General features: G+C 50.9%; 1 protein-coding gene across 1 annotated transcript; it reads right to left on the reverse strand.

Moving 5' to 3' along the window:
- On the reverse strand, positions 1–14916 carry SASH3 (SAM and SH3 domain containing 3). The gene is made up of 9 exons (XM_059680096.1): positions 14822–14916; positions 13103–13397; positions 7258–7353; positions 6404–6550; positions 4727–4868; positions 2900–3048; positions 2559–2768; positions 2262–2412; positions 1–1552 (listed from the first exon to the last, which is right to left on the reverse strand). The coding sequence occupies exons 2-9, from the start codon at positions 13157–13159 to the stop codon at positions 1362–1364; spliced, it is 1143 nt and encodes a 380-aa protein (XP_059536079.1). The 5' UTR covers positions 13160–13397; positions 14822–14916; the 3' UTR covers positions 1–1361.
- Positions 14917–17344: the final 2428 nt, after the last annotated feature.

Here is a 17344-nt window from a genome sequence, read left to right on the forward strand (position 1 = left end):
TTTCATTCTACTTATGTTTATTGTTGCCAACCTATCTCCCCTCACCCGCCTCATATTTACACTAATCCCTTCCCCCCCCCCCCCCCCCCGCACAAGCTAGCTTTACCAAGTTCCTGGTAGTAGGTTCAGAAGTGTGTCCATTAAGCCAGCAGTCCTATATATAGTAGGCACTGTTTTTCCCTGAGCCAGTTTAGCCCTGGGGAAGGGTTACTCTGGAATTCAGAGCACAGATTTGGTACTGGGGTCAAGGGAGCCCCCCCACCACCAGCAGTAGATATTATCCCTCCCCTTCAGGAGCTCAGGGCACATCAAAACCTTTAACAAGCAAAGTGGGGTAATGGATTCCCCAATGTCAAGTTTGTGCTTTCCTGGCTTGCAAGGACCCACACAAGAGGCCAAGTCAGGGCCGGCACCTGCATCTGGCTTCTGAGGGACCATTTTATCTTTGGAAGCCAGGTCTGGCCCTCTGTCATCACCCTTGAGCGAAATGTCATTGGAGGGGGCCAGGAGTGGAAAGGGAGAGTGCACGCTCTATAAGGTATGGGCATTGTTTTAAGCTGGAGTAAGTTGCAGCGTGGCCTGAGTTATGGGGGGAGGTATAGAATTGATGAGCGGGAGCAGGCATTTCATTTGGGAGCCTGAGGTCCCCCAGCCTCCTTCGTAAGCCCCACTGGTATCTTGGGCCACAGGTAACAGGAGAGCAGACATTTATTGTCACAGAATGTCCGAGTTGGCAAGGCCCTCAGCGTCTATCCATTCTAATGCCAGCCAGTCCTAGACCCAAATTGGGGAAGGCACTTGATTCGAGTCACAGTGATTTAGTGGCTAAACCTCACAGGAAGTTAAGGAGAAGGAAAGTAGAAAAGGTACATGTTGCTCTCTTCAAACCTTATTGGGGACAATCTGGATTTCTCCGTGATCAATTAGAGTCCTTTTAAATGGCCAACTTCCTTAGGGTCCTGAGACAGACCTGAAATACTTGGTCCCTTTTCAGAAACAGTGCGACAGCGGAAGGTGCTGTGGGAGTGAGGAGGATTTGGAGGCTTTGTTGCTGAGGGACATGAGTGAGGTGACCCCTCGGTGCTCCACTTGCTGTAGCCGTGGCCAGAGTGGGCTGTACTGTCAGTAGCTGGTGGAGAGAGGGGCCAGGCAGGTGTGGTGTGTCCTCAGCAGCTTCTTGTCAACTCCAGCCAAGCCTGCAGGCCCTGGACAGCTGCTGCGGCCCTCGGTGCCAAGGGAGAGGGGAGGGGAGCAGGGCCAGGCTAGGCGCCAGTCCTCTAGCCCGGGCCACCTCTGGAGGCCGGGCCCATCCCTGTTGAATGTGCTGCTCGGGCCCAGCCTTGGCCCGCCACCACCTGCGCTCAAGGTGCCCCGGCCAGGGAGAGGCCCTGCAGCTGCTCCTCAGCGCACACCAGCTCTGCCTCATCACGCCCGCTCTCTGAGCCCTCGAAGCAGCCTGAGTCACGTGGGATGTCCCCCTTGGGGTCTGACAGGGTGTGCACTGCTGGTTCCTGGCTGCTGTCGCCACCTTCTTCTGCCTCCTCGCTGCCGGCTGCCAGGGACAAGGGTGGGAGATGGAATATGGCGCCTTGGGCCTTGGAAGGGAGTGGGTCAGAAGCCCCAGGGAGCCCTGCGTGGGAGTAGGGGCCCTGGGGGTAGGAACACTGTAGGCAGTCTCTCCCTCTGGGCACCTGTCACCATCTCTGCCCTGCTTGTAGTTTACAGGCTCAAGAACTTAAACTTCTCAGCACTAAGCCAGGAGGCCCGAAACCTGCCCCTGTCATTGCCCAGCTTTGAGGCCTTGAGTACTTGCCTTACCTTCTCTGGCCTTAAGTCTCCCCTGGGATTCCAAAGGGAGTGGGGCCCGATCATCCCTAAAACCCCTTCTCCCCACAAACTTTGCCTGAGACTGGGATTAAAGTGTGGAAAGGGGCCCAGCCAGCATGGCTCAGTGGTTGAGCATCGACCTATGAGCCAGGAGGTCATGGTTTGATTCCAGGTCAGGGCACATGCCAAGTTGCGGGCTTGATCCCCAGTGGGCATGCAGGAGGCAGCCGATCAATGAGTCTCTCTCATCATTGGTGTTTCTGTCTCTCCCTTTCCCTTCCTCTCAGATATCAATAAAAATATTTAAAAAAATAAAAACTAAGATAAAATAAGTGTGGAAAGTGCCTTCCCATCCACTGCACAGGGCCCTGGGGCAGAGGCCTCCCCTCCTTGGACCGCCAGTGGCGCCCCACCCAGCTCCAAAGCCCACTCACTGTCGTAGTCCAGCAGCAGCTCGGCCGCAGTGAGCAGCTTGGCCCGGTGCTGTGGGTCTGTGATGTTCAGCTCATTGAGGTGTGTTTCTCGCAGCTCTTTGAAGTCCTCCAGTGTCTGGTAGCCATTGAGCAGCAGGGTGGACGTGTGCTCCTGTGGGCAGATGCAGACCACCAGCTAGGCTGCTTACAAGCCCCCCAATCCTTCCCTCCCCACTTAGCTGATGTGCCCTGGCCACCATCCCTGGGATAAGGGCACCTCCTTTGATCCTAGCCACTAATGCAGGCCCAAGGTCAGACCTCCAGGCCAATGCGCTCCAGCAGCTCATGCAGAGTTTTAGGCTTGGGCCTCTTGCCCTTGCTCTGTCGGCGGCTGGGGCGGGCAGGCCCCACAGCCTCCTCGGGCAACACATCCACGTAGATGAACTTGAAAGAGCCCAGCCTGCCATTGAGCAAGCCCAGCCATGTGCCCACAGGCGGCTTTTCAATGATCTGGATCACATCACCTTTCTGTGGGAGAAGAACAGAGTGGATTAGGAGAGAGGCCAGGGCGGTCCCGCGGCTTCCGCTGACACTGTCCTACCCTGACTCAGTCCAGCCCCCTCTATGCGTGCAGCCTGGGACCTGGATTCCAATCTTACCTGTAGTTTCAGTGAGTCGTGGTCATAGGGGCTGGGAGTGAAGTCGGTGTGGACTCGGGCCCGGCCACAGAAGGGCCCTGTGTACTGGGGGGCAGGTGGCTCCTCTCCAAAGCTGCCAGAGCCTGGGCTGGGACTGCAGAGCTCACTGCCTGCAGGATATGGGGCAGGGAGGAGAGTCACCTTTGTCCCAGGACAGCTGGGGCTGCGCTCAGCAGGTGCCTTGCAGGGAGTCTTTCTAGGAGTCCCAGGGCTACACGGTGGGGGGGGAAAGCTAGGTTCTGGTTAGTCTCACATTGTGGCAGAGATTCTGGCCCATCCCCTGGGCCACCCTGCAGGAGCACAGCTTCACTTCTGAGGTTAGACATGAGAATAGCTGACCACAGGAGAAACGGCTCAGAGTCCAAAGAACAGGCAAATTGGGAGGCCTCTAGAGACCAATTGGGCCAACACCCCACTAAACAGATGAGGAATACTGAGGCCAGACAGGCCAAGTGACCTGCCCATCTCATCTTTTTGTTTGTTTGTTTGTTTTTTACAGAGAGGAAGGGAGAGGGATAGAGAGTTAGAAACATCGATCAGCTGCCTCCTGCACACCCCCTACTGGGGATGTGCCCGCAGCTAAGGTACATGCCCTTGACCGGAATCGAACCTGGGACCCTTCAGTCCGCAGGCCGACGTTCTATCCACTGAGCCAAACCGGTTAGGGCCCATTTCATCTTATAATTGGCAGCACTGGGTCTATTATGCTCTAGGTCTCCTGATTCCCATTCTAGTGCTCCTTCCACCCAGGAAGCCACACCCTTCATTAATATTTAACTTGCTTAATAAAACTCAGTGTCCAGTTACCTGGAAACTCAGATGGGGTCTTTCTCTCAGGGAAGAGCAGGATGAAGCTTATTTTAAATGGCTTTCAGTGCAGGGGAGGAGGGACAGGTCAGGCAGGTCTGGGGAACCAGAGAAAGAACAGGTAACTTGGAACTAGCCTGAGGGGTGGGAAAGGCAGTGCCTCTGAAGGTTTGCAGCCCAGAGGACTCAGTCACTCTTTTAGGCAGGGCTGTCAGAATCTCCTGCCTAGCCCCATGGACATCTAGAAGATGCCAAGTGGTGCCCTAAGTTCAGCAATCCAAGGTCTGGGGTCCAAGAGGCTGAATTTCACAGCTGGAGGCTCTATACCCCCACACCAACCTGGGATGAGAGAGGCCCAGGCAGCTGGAGCCTCTAGCTCTGCTTAGAAGGGTGGGGGTGGGCTGGTTCAAGAGGGCAAGGGAGCCCTAGCCAGTTTGGCTCAATGGATAGAGCGTCGGCCTGCAGACTGAAGGGTCTCAGGTTTGATTCCAGATTCCAGTCAAGAGCATGTGCTCAGGTTATAGGCTCCAACCCAATGCAGGGTGTGCAGGAGGCAGCCCATCAATGACTCTTTCTCATCATCATTGATGCTTCCATCTCTCTCTCCCTCTCCCTTCCTCTCTGAAATCAACAAAAATGTATTTTTAAAAAAGAGGGCAAGGGGGGCTTTCCTCTGCCCTTGAGTTCTCCAGGGCTTGGGGACAGCAAACGGAGCTCCTTTAGGGCAGAACTGACTTCAAGACTGGGTCACCCTGAGCAAATCATTGAACCTCCCTGAGCCTCAGTTTTCACATCAATAAAGTGGGGATAATAATAGTACTGGCCCCATGAAGTCGTAAAGATTTAACATGAAGCGGGCTGGGAAAATTCCCAGCAGGTAAGCCGTAAAGGTTCATTTCTCTTTGCCCCTCCCAGACAATGGGCCCTAACCCAATCCTTTTCTCCAGACTCGACAGATGTCCCTGCACCTCCCCTACTTACCAGTGGATGTCTGCCGGCTGAGTGCTGGCAGCTCACGCTCCTCTTGCTCAGAAAATGACAGTGCCATCTTCTCAGGGCCAGGACTGTCCAGGCTGCAGTCTGGAGATGTCGGGGAGGCTGAGCCCTCCTCCAGAGTGTCTGCCTGCAGGGGAAGGACAACAGGAAGCCCTGAGCAATCTCTGTTGGGGTGCACATGGGGCAGCCCAGGTGCAGAGGAAATAGGCTTGGGCTTGACAGAGAACTGGGCCTTGGCTGGATCCTCAGCTTACAGGCGGCATGGCACTCTCGGAGCCCTAGCTTCCTCTTTTGTAAGGTGGGAATGAAAAGTCCTTGCCCTGCCCATCTCACAGAATGAGGCCCTGTGAATGTACTCTGTCCATTTAAAGTGCCATTGTAGCCCTAGCTGGTTTGGCTCAGTGGATAAAGCGTTGGCCTGCGAACTGCAGGGTCCCAGGTTCGATTCATGGTCAGGGCACATGCCTGGGTTGTGGGCTTGATCCCCAGTAGGAGGTGTGCAGGAGGCAGCCAATCGATGATTCTCTCTCATCATTGATGTTTCTATCTCTCTCTCCCTCTCCGTTCCTCTCTGAAATCAATAAAAATGTATTAAAAAAATAAAGTACACATACAAAGAAGTCTGGTGCCCGAGCTTGGACTCCGAGCTGTCACTGGGACGCAGTCATGCAGACAGTAGTGCTGAAGAGTTACTACCTTTGTGCTCCCTTGTGCCAAGCACATCTGTCATTTCATTCAATCCTCACTTGAGGATAAGTGCTGGATTGTCCCAAGTTTTCAGATGAGAATGGAGGAACATTCCCAAGGCCAGGCCCCAGGCCCCATTCAAGTCCACCTGACTCCAAAGCACCACTCGCCTCACCATACCTCAGTGCAGAGGGAACTCCTCCTTTATGTGTAGAGGTCATCAATTCCTGTGTTGTTAATATTCCCCACCATGGCCAATGTCATGCTACCACAGTGAAGTCACTGACCAAGCAGCACATCATCATCAGAGGCTATTTCCTCCACACGGAGACTACAGATGCAAATAACTTCAAGGGTATAGAGAACAATGAAAGGGAGTCCAAGAATTAGGAAGGGATCAGTTTTGAGCATTGACTGTAGTCCCTTTGTTTTTAATATCATTTATTTAATTCTTAGTTTATATCATTTAATTTTCAATAATGTTATGTTTCATGCAAAATTCCTGAAAATTTGGCCAGCTGCTTTCCTGAGCTGGTATTAGCCAGTACTAGTTGACTTCAGAACATGCCAGACTCACTGTGTGACTTCAGCTGCTTGGCTGTGACTGCCCTACAGATGTCTGTCATACCCTCCCTCCTTGGGCTAAAGCCAGCCTTCTCCAATTTTCTCTCATAGGGGCCCCTCTTTGAATCAAGCCTTCCCAATCCCAGATGCCCATTCTCCTCAGGCTTGCCTCCTCAGGAAGCTCCAGTTACCCCAACTTTCATCCCTCATTACACCCTAACCCCATTCCCTCTGGACCATAGTGCCTTGTCCATTCATGGCTGAGTGAGCTCTCCTCCCATGTGACCTTTCTTCTCATATTTAATGGAGACTTCAGACATGGTATCTGAGCAGTGGCTGTCAAGGTAGCCATGCTCATACCTTGTCAGAGTGGGACCTGTCCCCACCCCTCCCCTGGATCCCAGGCCTCACCATTTCCTCTGACAGGGCCTTCACCATCATCTTGCCCATCTTCCTGTTCATGGTTCGGGAAATCACAGCCCTCCACTTCTTCCCCAGCTTTTTGCCACTTTTCCCAGCATCCTCTGGGGTAGGGACACCTGAGTCATCTTCTGGAATCTGTGACAACAAGAAGTCCAGGAACCTTGGTGACTGCCTGTGTCTAGGATTTAGGGATAGAAGGAGCCTTCGGGCCCCAGCAGAGGATGGAGGGGTGGGAATGGGAAGTTCCTGTCCCCTTCCCTCTTAGTTTCAGTCCTGTCCTCAGCCCTATTAATGGGTAATTAATTTTATAGTTAATTTGTAACTGAAAAGGATGCAGGTGAGTTCTTGGGGCCCAGGATTTTGGTGGGTGGGAGAGGTGGACCTTCTGTATTTAAGCAGACTTTGCCTCAACAATCCTAAAATCTCCTCTTTCCCAGACAAGTATCACATGATCTCACCCATATGTGGAAACTAATGGACAAAATAAACTGATGAACAAATCAGATCAGAGACACAGAAGCATGGAACAGACCGTTGAATCTCAGAGGGAAGGTAGTGGTGGGTGGGTGGGAAGAGATCAACCAAAGAACTTGTATGCATATATGCATAACCCATGGACACAGACAATAGGCTGATGAAGGCCTGGGGTGGGGGTGGAGGCAGGAGTAGGCTAGAAGGGGTCAATGGGGGAAAAAAGGGGACATATGTAATATGTTCAACAATAAAGATTTTATTTAAAAAACTCCTCTTTTCCCTCCAACCCTCCCTTTCTCACTTCCAGCCACTCCCTTGCCCAGGGCCTGCAGCCAGCCTCCCAACTCCAAGGAAGCTCTGAAACTTACATTATCATCCAGATTAAATTCCTTCTCGCTCACCACTGGGGAGCTGGGTTTGGATTTGGCAAAATCTTTGAAACTGCTGGAGCGCTGCAGTGAGAGCTGGAAGAAGCAGAGGTGTTGCAATCAGTGGTGCTAAAATGGCTGTACGGAGCTGTTCCCATTCCCAACACACATGCACACACCCCAGGGCTGAACAGAGCCACATGTGCCCTGAGGTCCCAGCGTTATTGAGGTAAAACACCAAGATGACTTTGGAGATACCTGGCTTCATCCTGTTTCACAGCAGAGAATGAATGGCCTCTAATACCTGCCCCAGAGCAAGCTTCTGATGTCAGGAGCCTCAGTTAGGCCTCAGATGAAGGCCGCATTTCCACCAATACCTGAAGTTTGGTCCCCAGAACCCTGACGTGAAAGACTAAATGAATCAAAGACATATTTTCTACTAGACATACCTTGGCAAGAACAATAGCGTCGCATTTATGTAACAGAGCAAACCCTCCCAAGCCCCACAGCCTGGCCTCCGGGCTCTGGGCCAGCTCCAAGAATAGTCTCCTGTCACAGTGACAGCAGTAAGCACATTAGGGCCCCCACCCTGGTGAATCTGTCCCAAGAAGAGCAAAACACTCCCCGCAGGAGTCCGTAAGACGTGGCATTAGGTTTTCTGGAAAATCACATTAGAAGCCATCGGAGCCCTAACCGGTTTGGCTCAGTGGATAGTGTCAGCCTGCAGAACAAAGGGTCCTGGGTTTGATTCTGGTCAAGGGCAGGTACCTTGGTTGCAGGCTCCTCAGTCCCTGGTCGGGGAGAGTGCAGGAGGCAACCATTCGATGTGTTTCTCTCACATGGCTATTTCTCTCTGTCTTCCCCTCTCTCTTCCACTCTCCCTCAATGGAAAAATATCCTCTGGCGAGGATTAACAACAACAACAACAACAACAAAAAAGAAGCCATCAGAGAAGGTGCCCACAGATTTGAGACACAAATGACTGGCAGTCATTGAGTAAAAGAAAGCTGCCATTTTCTTTCTTCACCCCAGCTTTTAATCTGAGCCACTAATGTGATGACATGACTACTGCTGACAGGTGCTGGGCTTTGGACTTTTCGGCCTGACCTATTGTTTGTGCTGATGAGACTGTTTTCAGGAAATGAGCTTTCTTAACTGTGTATGTGTGCACATGCCAAGACGGCCACGGGAACCAGGGCCAGACAGGTAATGAGGGCAGGCTTTCAACACAAGAAGCAGAGGCTGAGCCTGAATCAAGATCAACAGTCAAGACTACAGATACACACAGGAACCATGGTTCACAGATGGCCAGACAGATAGAGCGGGATAGACTGCAGACACCGGAGATAAGGCCTTGCAGAACCAAAGTTCCAAACCCGCACAAAGCTGAAAGTTTCATATCCTCTTTCCTAAGAAGGGGGTTCCAGTGACAACCTCTTAGGGCAGGGGCAATGTCACCTGCCCCCCGACACACACACACACAACTGGCCCCAGCTCCCCAGGACTGCAGTGGAGCACTTCTGTTCTCTTGGTGGGTCTTGACCCAAGGCGAGTCAGCAATCAGGGTCAGGGGCCACACTATTCTAGAGGTTGCAACAAGCTAGCTGACCAGAAACTGGGTCAGCAGTCAGGCCAAGTCGCTAGCCACTGGAACCACAAGGGCCTCCTGGGTGGGGCATCTGCAGCCTCCATCAGGAAGCCTCTTCCATGCTATGTTAGGGAGCCAGAAAAGGGGTCCACCAGTGGGGAAGGGCAAGCATGACTGTGGGGTGGCTGCTCTGGTTCCCATGTATCCCTTCTACCCTCCTTCATTGCTTTTCCCCACCCGATATTTTTTCCTCCTTTTCTCCCTTTCTTTCCCCTTCTCTCTGCTCTCCGTTGATTTCCTCCTCTTGTATGGCTAGGATGCAGCTGCCCCGATGACTTCCTCCTCTTACTGCCTGGAAAAGAGGGAACAGAGAGAGGGTGGGCAACAGAGTGGGCTGCTATTTATAGGTCAATGGGGCCTAGCGTGACCTTCTCTCCATCACCTCTTGGCCTGGTCTGCAGACCAGGAGGCTGAGAGTCGCCCCAGAAACCCCAGGGACTGGCAAGCCTGGAAAGCAAGCAGGAGGGCAGGCATGGGGCCAGAAGTGAGCTTTGTTGGGGCAGAGTAAACTCACTGCCAGGCCTCCCTCTAATCGCAGTTCTTTCCTTTTCCTGTCATTAATCTGCAGTCAGGGGGCTGGGAGGGGGGCCTTTGGCTCCTGGGACCTTGTTTCAGGGCCCCTCCAGCCCAGCTTTAGCCATAAGCAGAGGAAACTATCAAAAAGGACTGTGGGGGTGGTGCTGGGACTTGGGTGCTGCTGGTGGATCCTCAGCCCAGGAACATGGAAAAGGCTGTACAGTTCTTCAGGTGACTAAGGGTGGGGCCCGACCAGAGTGGCCGATCTCCAATCGCTGGGGCAGCCCCAAATATCCTGAATGTCTTGGGGTGTCTCTGAAGTGACACCAAGATATGAATTGAAATCCTTGAGCCTCTGGATTCTCTGCTTGTCCTCCATTTGTGGGGAGGCCTTCCTGGGGGTCCTGCCCAGGGCGGTGGTAGAACCGAGCATTATTTTTCATGTTTAAGGGTAATTCGTGGACCTCTTAGAAAGAAGTATTTATCTGGTGTCAGGTGTCGCTCGCTGAGTTCAACTTTGGGATGTGTGATCTTCAGCAAGTTCTTTAACCTCCCTGAACCCCAGTCTCTTCACTTGGTGTCAGCAGGCAAAGGTTCACATCTTGGTTTTGCCACTGACCAGCTGTGTAAGGTTTAAACAATTGTGAGAGTTAGAGACATTCCAGTGTGGCGATGGAATGGTAGGTATGCCAGTGCACGTGATGGGAGGTAGAGCAGAAAGGGTTATGGAAAACCCTTGCCAGCTATGCCAAGGAACTGTGGGCAATGTGGAGCCACTGAAAATACAAAATGCATGCTGGTAGGCATGTCCCGCTAGAGGTGTTTCATAGGAAGGGAGCCATAGGGATGTAGTGTGCTGGGATTGGGAGAGAGAGGAGCAGGGAGAGACTGGAAGGAGGGAACATGTGGACACTAGAATTCCTCTCCATTTCCCTTGGTAGGAGGTTTGGGGTGTGGTGGAAAGTAGGGGTGCGATCCCAGGACAAACCTCAGTCCACTTCCTACACCCTAACAGATAGAGAGAGGAAGAGAGAGAGAGAGAGAGAGAGAGAGAGAGAGAGAGAGAGAGAGAGACCTCACTAGAGGCAAAAATCTGCCAAGGGGCATGTCCCCACCCCCAACTCAGGGGCCTCCTCAATCCTTCATTATGAACAATAGGTGCCACATCCTGACCCCCACCATCCTAGAGGGCCTGCTCCTGCCTCTGCTGCCTGGAAAGTCCCACAATCAGTAGTCATCTGGTTCTGCCCTGCAGAGTTCTCTTAACGATGTGTTCAGTCTTTCATTCTCATCACATTCTTTTGAAATCAGTAGCGGACAACAGAGTAGGAGAAATGGTTAACATTCTGAGACTGACTAATCTTGGTTTGGATTTCTGCTTTGTAGCTTACTAGCTGGGTGACCTTGGGTAAATCTCTGAGTCTTGGGCCTAAAATAGGGATAAAGACAATATTTGCCCCTAACTCACAAGGTGTCATGAGAAGCTGAGGAGCTAAGAGATGGGTGGAGTGCACAGCACAGTGCTTGGTACCTGATCCTCATGAGCTCTCACTCAGTGCTGGCTCTTGATGCTATTAAGTCTTGTTTTCTTCACTTCAGGGCTGGGACCCAGGCCTTGTTCTTCTTTACCGTGTGCTCCCCACCCCCACCCATGCTGACAGCATGCAACACCTCGTATGCACATGCGCACACTCAACAAAGCACTCTCACATTTATTGTTTCAGGTGATCCATGTAACTTCCTGAAGTGAACAGATCAGGAGCTATCCCCCTTTTCAGAGATGAGGAAACTGAGGCCCAAAGAAAGTCAATGAACTGTCCAAGGTCCTACAGCTAGAACTTGGTAGGATTCCAACTCTGCTTTCCTGTCCCCTGCACAGCACTTTCTCAATTTGGCAGGCCCGGAGGAGGAGCAGAGGCAGGAGAAAGAGGACTTGCTTGCTTTTGTGCTTTTTCCTCCACCATGCCATTTTACTCTCTGAGGGGAAGGGACTTACTCAAGGTCACAGTGCTGGATCCAGCCACTGCCTCCAGGCCCAGGGAAGATCCTGTCTTCACCTTCTGGAAGCATACTTTGGCTTTTCTAAGGGTACTTCCAAGGTTTGAGGCTTGAAGAGTCGCATTGAAGGCTGGCCCAGGCTCTGGCTAGCAGTGGCTTTGCCTGGACCACCTTCCCCTAGAGGACCACATGGGACTTGCTTCTCCTGGGAAAGGCCTGGAGAAAATTCCAGAGACCCAGTGGCCAAACACAGAATTGGGATAATGGAAGTGAGGAAAGAAAATGGGAAATCTGGCTTCTGTGTGCGCCTTGCACCTCTGCCTGAGGTAGCGCAGGGCCCTAGTGTTAAAGTGTCAGCTCTTTCTCAGACTCTTTGCTGCAGCTCAGCTACCCTGTGGTTTGGGGCCCAGCAGTGTCTCGAGCAGTCTTGGCTTCCCATCCCCATTAGGCAAAGAGCAAGGGAAAGCAGACCGCTCACCAAAGAGAGACAGTCAATGGCAAGTCTGCTAGGTCCAGTGCTGTGCAGAGCTTTAACAGGCAGGTGACAGAGCCTGTGAGAAAACTCATAAATCTCATGCCACCCCCCCACCTCCATTGCAACCTTACAGAAGCAACTGGGGTGAGGAGAGTATAGGCGGAAGTGGCAGCCACCCCAGGAGCGAGATGGGGCAGGATGCACACACTAGTGATCTGAAGCTCATCCTTGGGCTAGGAGGTGCTCACCTGACCAGGGGGCTCCCTGGTCTGAGCTCTGGGGAAACAGAGAGGGACTGGAGGCCCTGGACCTTGGCCTGCAGCTAGGCCTGGACCTCTTGGACCTGGTTCAGGCCTGCTTTGAGATTGTTTTAGGGTTCTGCTGGATATGTGGGATGTACTTGCCGATTGCCTGGGAAAATCCTATAATCAAATCAAAGAATTAAGTCTAGAAATCCTCAAATCCAACTAGAGAAGCTTAGATCTGGCAGAGCCTTCGAGGGATCTTCCAGATTGGCTTTAGCTCCAGGAATATGAATACCTCAGTTGTCCGTGGCAGCTGCTTTTATTCCTGGCCTCTAAAATCTCTCCGTCAGATTGTTCCTCCTCAACCCCCACTCCTACTCCCCATCTCACCAGCTTCATTTTTCATTCTTAACAAATAATTTCTCTCTAGTGGGCCAGGGGAGCTACAACAGAACTGAATCAAGTGAGCAGAATCTGGCTACAGCCGAAGAGTGGGGTCCTAGGAACATCATGGCTCAAATGGGGTGGCCCAGCAGGACCCTTTGATTGAGATGGCTCTTAAGAGGCCATGCTCACGCAGAAATGGTGGCAGGACCAGTGTAAGGGAGAGACAATTAAGTACAGTCTTCAGATGCAACTTGAGAATTGCATTTTGTGATTCTCAAATTCTAGTCTAGGATTCTAGCCCTTAATATCAGGTCTCTATCCCATCACTATAGGATTAAGTTCTATAACTCCAGACTTCTGAGAGTCTATTTTGTAACTCCATATCTCTGGAATTCTGGAAGTCTCTTTAGTATTTCTGTTATTCTAGTAACCTCTGGGTTCCTGTCCCATTGCTCTCGGGAGCCCTTGCGTACAGAATCAAGGTATGGCTTTTGGTCCTCCCACTTCTATGAGTCCAGGGGCTGGATTATGAGAGCAGAGGGAAGGAAGAAGTGAGTTCCCAGAGATGCTCCTCACCTTTTTCTTCTGAGTGGGCTCCTTTTCACTGGCGTTGGATGGCTTGCGGCGCAACATGGTCCTCTGCCCTGCTGACACTCCTTCCCTAATCTCCTAGGTGTCGAGATGTGGTGGCCTCTTGTTCAGCCTCGCCAGCACTGTCCAGGGGGCACAGCATGGACCGAACCTCGGGCTGCCACTCTGACTGCTGCAGTAGCTGCTTGGGGGTGAGGGCCATGGACACCCGGCAGCAGCAGCATACAGGAAACCCTACCACGTGACCTGCTCTTACAGCAATCGTAGGCCCTGTCGGCCCCTAGGGAGGAAGGAAGTCCTAGCTTCAGTCTCTAGAGATTCTGATGCAGACGGCTCTTGGGTTGAACAAGCAGAGAAAAGTCCCTACCTTGCCATCTCATGTCAATCATCCTTCTGCTTCATCCCCCCCATAGGTGGCCAATCAACATGACATTATATGACTTACTCAGGCCTCTTATCTCTTTGACCAGAATCCAGAAACCAGAATTTGGACCATCTCTTTACCTGTTGGGCCAATGCTCCTGGCCATCTTGCATCACAGTCACCACTTCCATCACTACCACTACTATTGCCCCTACAACCATCACCCCTGTAGCCATCCTCACTGCCATCAGCACACCTACAACCATCATCACAATGGCAACCACCCTTGCAGTCAACACCCTCAGCCATCACCCATATAGTTATCATCATTGCCGCTTTCACCATTATAATCATCATCCTCACAACTGTCACCCTTATAGACATTAGAGTCAGTATCCCCACAACATTCTTACAACCATCACCCCTACAGCCATCACTCCTACAACAATCACCTCTGCAGTCATCCCTACAACTGCATCAGCATGGCTACAGCCATCATTGCTAGAATTACCTATAGTCAATACCCTTCAGTCACCTTCCTATATCTGCCTTATCACTGTCACTATGACCTCACAGCCATTACCCCTACAAACACTATTGCTACAGCTGGTCACCCCCACTGATGCCCTCACCCTTACAAACATCACTCCTAGAGTCATCAACTCTACAACCCTTACCTCTCAGTTACCACCCTAAGCCTACAGTCATCCTCACTAGAGCTGTCACACCTTACTTGTGGGTCGCCAACAATGAAAATACATCCTGCATATAAAATATTTACATTACGATTCATAACAGTAGCAAAATTAGGCTTACAAAGTAACAACAAAAATAATTTTATGGTTGGGAACTGTATTAAAGGGTCGCGGCATTAGGAAGGTTGAGAACCATGCGAGTAAAAACCCTCTGGCCATCACCTATATATTTATCACCACAAAAGCCATCACCATGAAAAAGAAAAGCATTTGCAGGCAACTCCACACCATCAGCAAATGCCCCATGCTCAACAAGCATTCCTCAATACTATTTGGAAGGATTTTTTTTTCTGTTTTTGAGCATTTAACTACCTGTGTGTGTGAGCGTGTTTGCTTGTGCTTAAAAAAAAAATCACACTTCTCAGAAAGCAGATCAGTGGCTGGGGGTAGAGAGGGGAAGGACTTTTTGAGGGTGATGAATATGTTTGCTATGTTGGTTGTGGTGATGGCTTTATGCATATACACAGTCTCAACTCAAATCATACACTTTAAAAATGTGCAGTTTGCTTGGCTGGTGTGGCTCTGTGGTTAAGCATTGATCTATGAACCAGGAGGTCACAGTTAGATTCCCAATCAGGGCACATACCTGGGTTGTGGGCTCAATCTTCAGTGTGGGGCATGCAGGAGGTAGCTGACCAATGTTTCTCTCTTATCATTAATGCTTCTCTCTCTCCCTTCCTCTCTGAAAGCAACAAAAATACAGTTTTAAAAATGTGAGTTTATTGTAGGTCAATTATACCTAAATAAAACTGCTTTAATATATTTTTATTTTGTTTTTATTATTTATTGGTTAATATTAATATTTTAAAAAAATTAAAGTCACACTTCACAAACTGTGTTGGTATCTGCTTGTGACACTGAACATAGTATCATTAAGATTTTCTCACACTATGAAATATTTTTCAACTACGTGATTTTAATGGCTGCCAAGCAGCTCATTGTGTGGCTGTACCATGATTATTTCACTGGGCCCTTACTGATGATCTTAGGTTGGCTTAAATATATATATATCTATCTTATTCATTGCACGTCTTTAAGGTAAATATTCACAATTACGATTTTCCCCTTAGGATAGATTGCCAGAAGGGGAATCCTGAAGTAAAAGGTATACATCTTTTTTTAAAATTTATTTATTGAAAGGTATACATCTTTTAAAGCTCTGCACTGTAGCACTTGTGAAATCCCGATCTGGCCCTCTGCTCTTCCCAAGATGTTCTTGTGACTTCCTCTCTCCTACCCTCTCTAGCCTGCCCCATGCCCTCCGACCATCTCGCAGTGGTTCTCAACCTTCCTAATGCCGCAACCCTTGAATACAGTTCCTCATGTTGTGGTGACCCCCAACCATAAAATTGTTTTCGTTGCTACTTCATAACTGTAATGTTGCTACTGTTATGAATCATAATGTAAATATCTGATATGCAGGATGTATTTTCATTGTTCGCGGCCCACAGGTTGAGAACCGCTGAATAGGTTGGGGTGAACTCAGAAAAGACTAAGTCCTCCCCAAGCTGAAACCACACTTCATTGGCTCAGCCTGCTGGGCAGACACATGAAAAGATAGGCTTGCTTCCCTGAGGGCCTGCTTTTTTCAGCCTGAAGGCCCCTGGCTGTCTGCCTGGTCCTGTCCGTTGGGCCCTAGCGTGTAAACTGCTGAGGTTGAGCTGCGTGGGAAGGAGTCCTGACAACGATGTAAGGGACCCATTGGGCCTCTGATGCCTGGGGGCGGCGCGATCGGGGCCCAGAGTGCAGCCTCGTGGCACGCTGCGTGAGGGCCACGGCTTCAGGGGCTGCAGGGGCTGCAAGGCCTCGAGGGCACCGGGGGCTGGGCGCCAGGAGCGGCCAGGCAGGGAGCTGCTCACTCGCAGAACCTTCAGAACCTTCCGTGTCCCCAGCCCGCGCACAGGATGTGCCCGCTTCCTGTTTGCTCAGCCCAGGCAGCTTGCTGAGCTCACACTCTAACCGCAGTCTTCAAAGGCAGCCACCTAACCAGGCCGCCTGGGAAAAGGCAGCCGGGGGCGGGTGTGTGAGAGGACCTTGGAGAGGAGCGCAGAGAGAAGTTTAGCCTTCAGTGTTTTGTTTTGTTTTGTTTTATATATTTTTATTGATTTCAGAGAGGAAGGGAGAGGGAGAGATAGACACATCAATGATGAGAGAGACTCATTGATCGGCTGCCTCCTGCACGTCCCAAGTACCCTTGACTGGAATTGAACCTGGGACCCTTTAGTCCGCAGGCCAACGCTCTATCCACTGAGCCAAATCAGCCAGGGCCAGCCTTCAGTGTTTTCAGTCCTGCCCTCTGTGGCCTTTTTAGATCTGTCTCTACTGGCCCAAAGACCCCCTTCTGGGGGTCCAGGGCTCCCCCAACCAGACTTACCTTCCCCCAGCTTTTCTCTCCCAGCAGATTGCTCTGGCCTGAGTCCCAGTAGGTTAAGCCCCAGCTGGCTAATGGGTCTTAAACACTTTTAAAATAGGTGTTCCTTCTGGGCAATACATGTGCATTTGATAGGTTACCTACTAGGTACACAGAGCCCTCAGCTAAAGTAGTGATGCAGGTCAGTAGTTTAATGAACAAGGCCAACTCAAATTTGATAATGGGCTGGCAGACCTAGCTCTGGGCAGAGGCAGTGCTAAGGCAACTTGAGGAGATGTGATAGGGACAGCTGTCAAGGTCCTTTGCACCTGGGAGTTTGATCGTGGGCGGAGCAGCAAGCTTACATTTGCCCAGCACTTGTTCTTTGCCAAGCACCACATTAATCCTGACAGAACCCCCTGAGCTAAGTAGTCATCCCTCAGTATGGGGAGGAGCGGGATTGGTTCCAGGACCCTCCGCAGATACCAAAATCCAAGGATGCTCAAATCCCTTAGTGAGCCCTCCATATCCGTGGGTTCAAGCATCCATGGATACAGAGGACTGTCTAGTTTAAATTGGGATTATTATTGCAAAGATGTGACCAGTATAAATGTGGGGCAAGAGAACCTTAATTTAGCATCAGTATTGTAGTGTGTGTGTGTGTGTGTGTGTGTGTGTGTGTGTGTGTGTGTGTGTGTGTGTGTTGAGGGATGGTCCACTGATAGTGAGAGCCATCTGAACCCTCAAAGGGGGACACGG

Source organism: Myotis daubentonii, chromosome X (assembly GCF_963259705.1).
Source record: "Myotis daubentonii chromosome X, mMyoDau2.1, whole genome shotgun sequence".
Taxonomy (NCBI): Eukaryota; Metazoa; Chordata; class Mammalia; order Chiroptera; family Vespertilionidae; genus Myotis; species Myotis daubentonii.

What these genes read in the sequence shown, in the direction of transcription:
- SASH3 (XM_059680096.1), bottom strand. Translation starts at nt 13,159, where the DNA reads ATGTTGCGCCGCAAGCCATCCAACGCCAGTGAAAAGGAGCCCACTCAG. An exon ending in TGGAGCGCATTGGCCTGGAG is followed by an intron (nt 2,413 to 2,558) that starts GTCTGACCTTGG and finishes ATCTGCCCACAG; the next exon opens with GAGCACACGTCCACCCTGCT. An exon ending in GCTGCTGCTGGACTACGACA is followed by an intron (nt 1,553 to 2,261) that starts GTGAGTGGGCTT and finishes TGTCCCTGGCAG; the next exon opens with CCGGCAGCGAGGAGGCAGAA.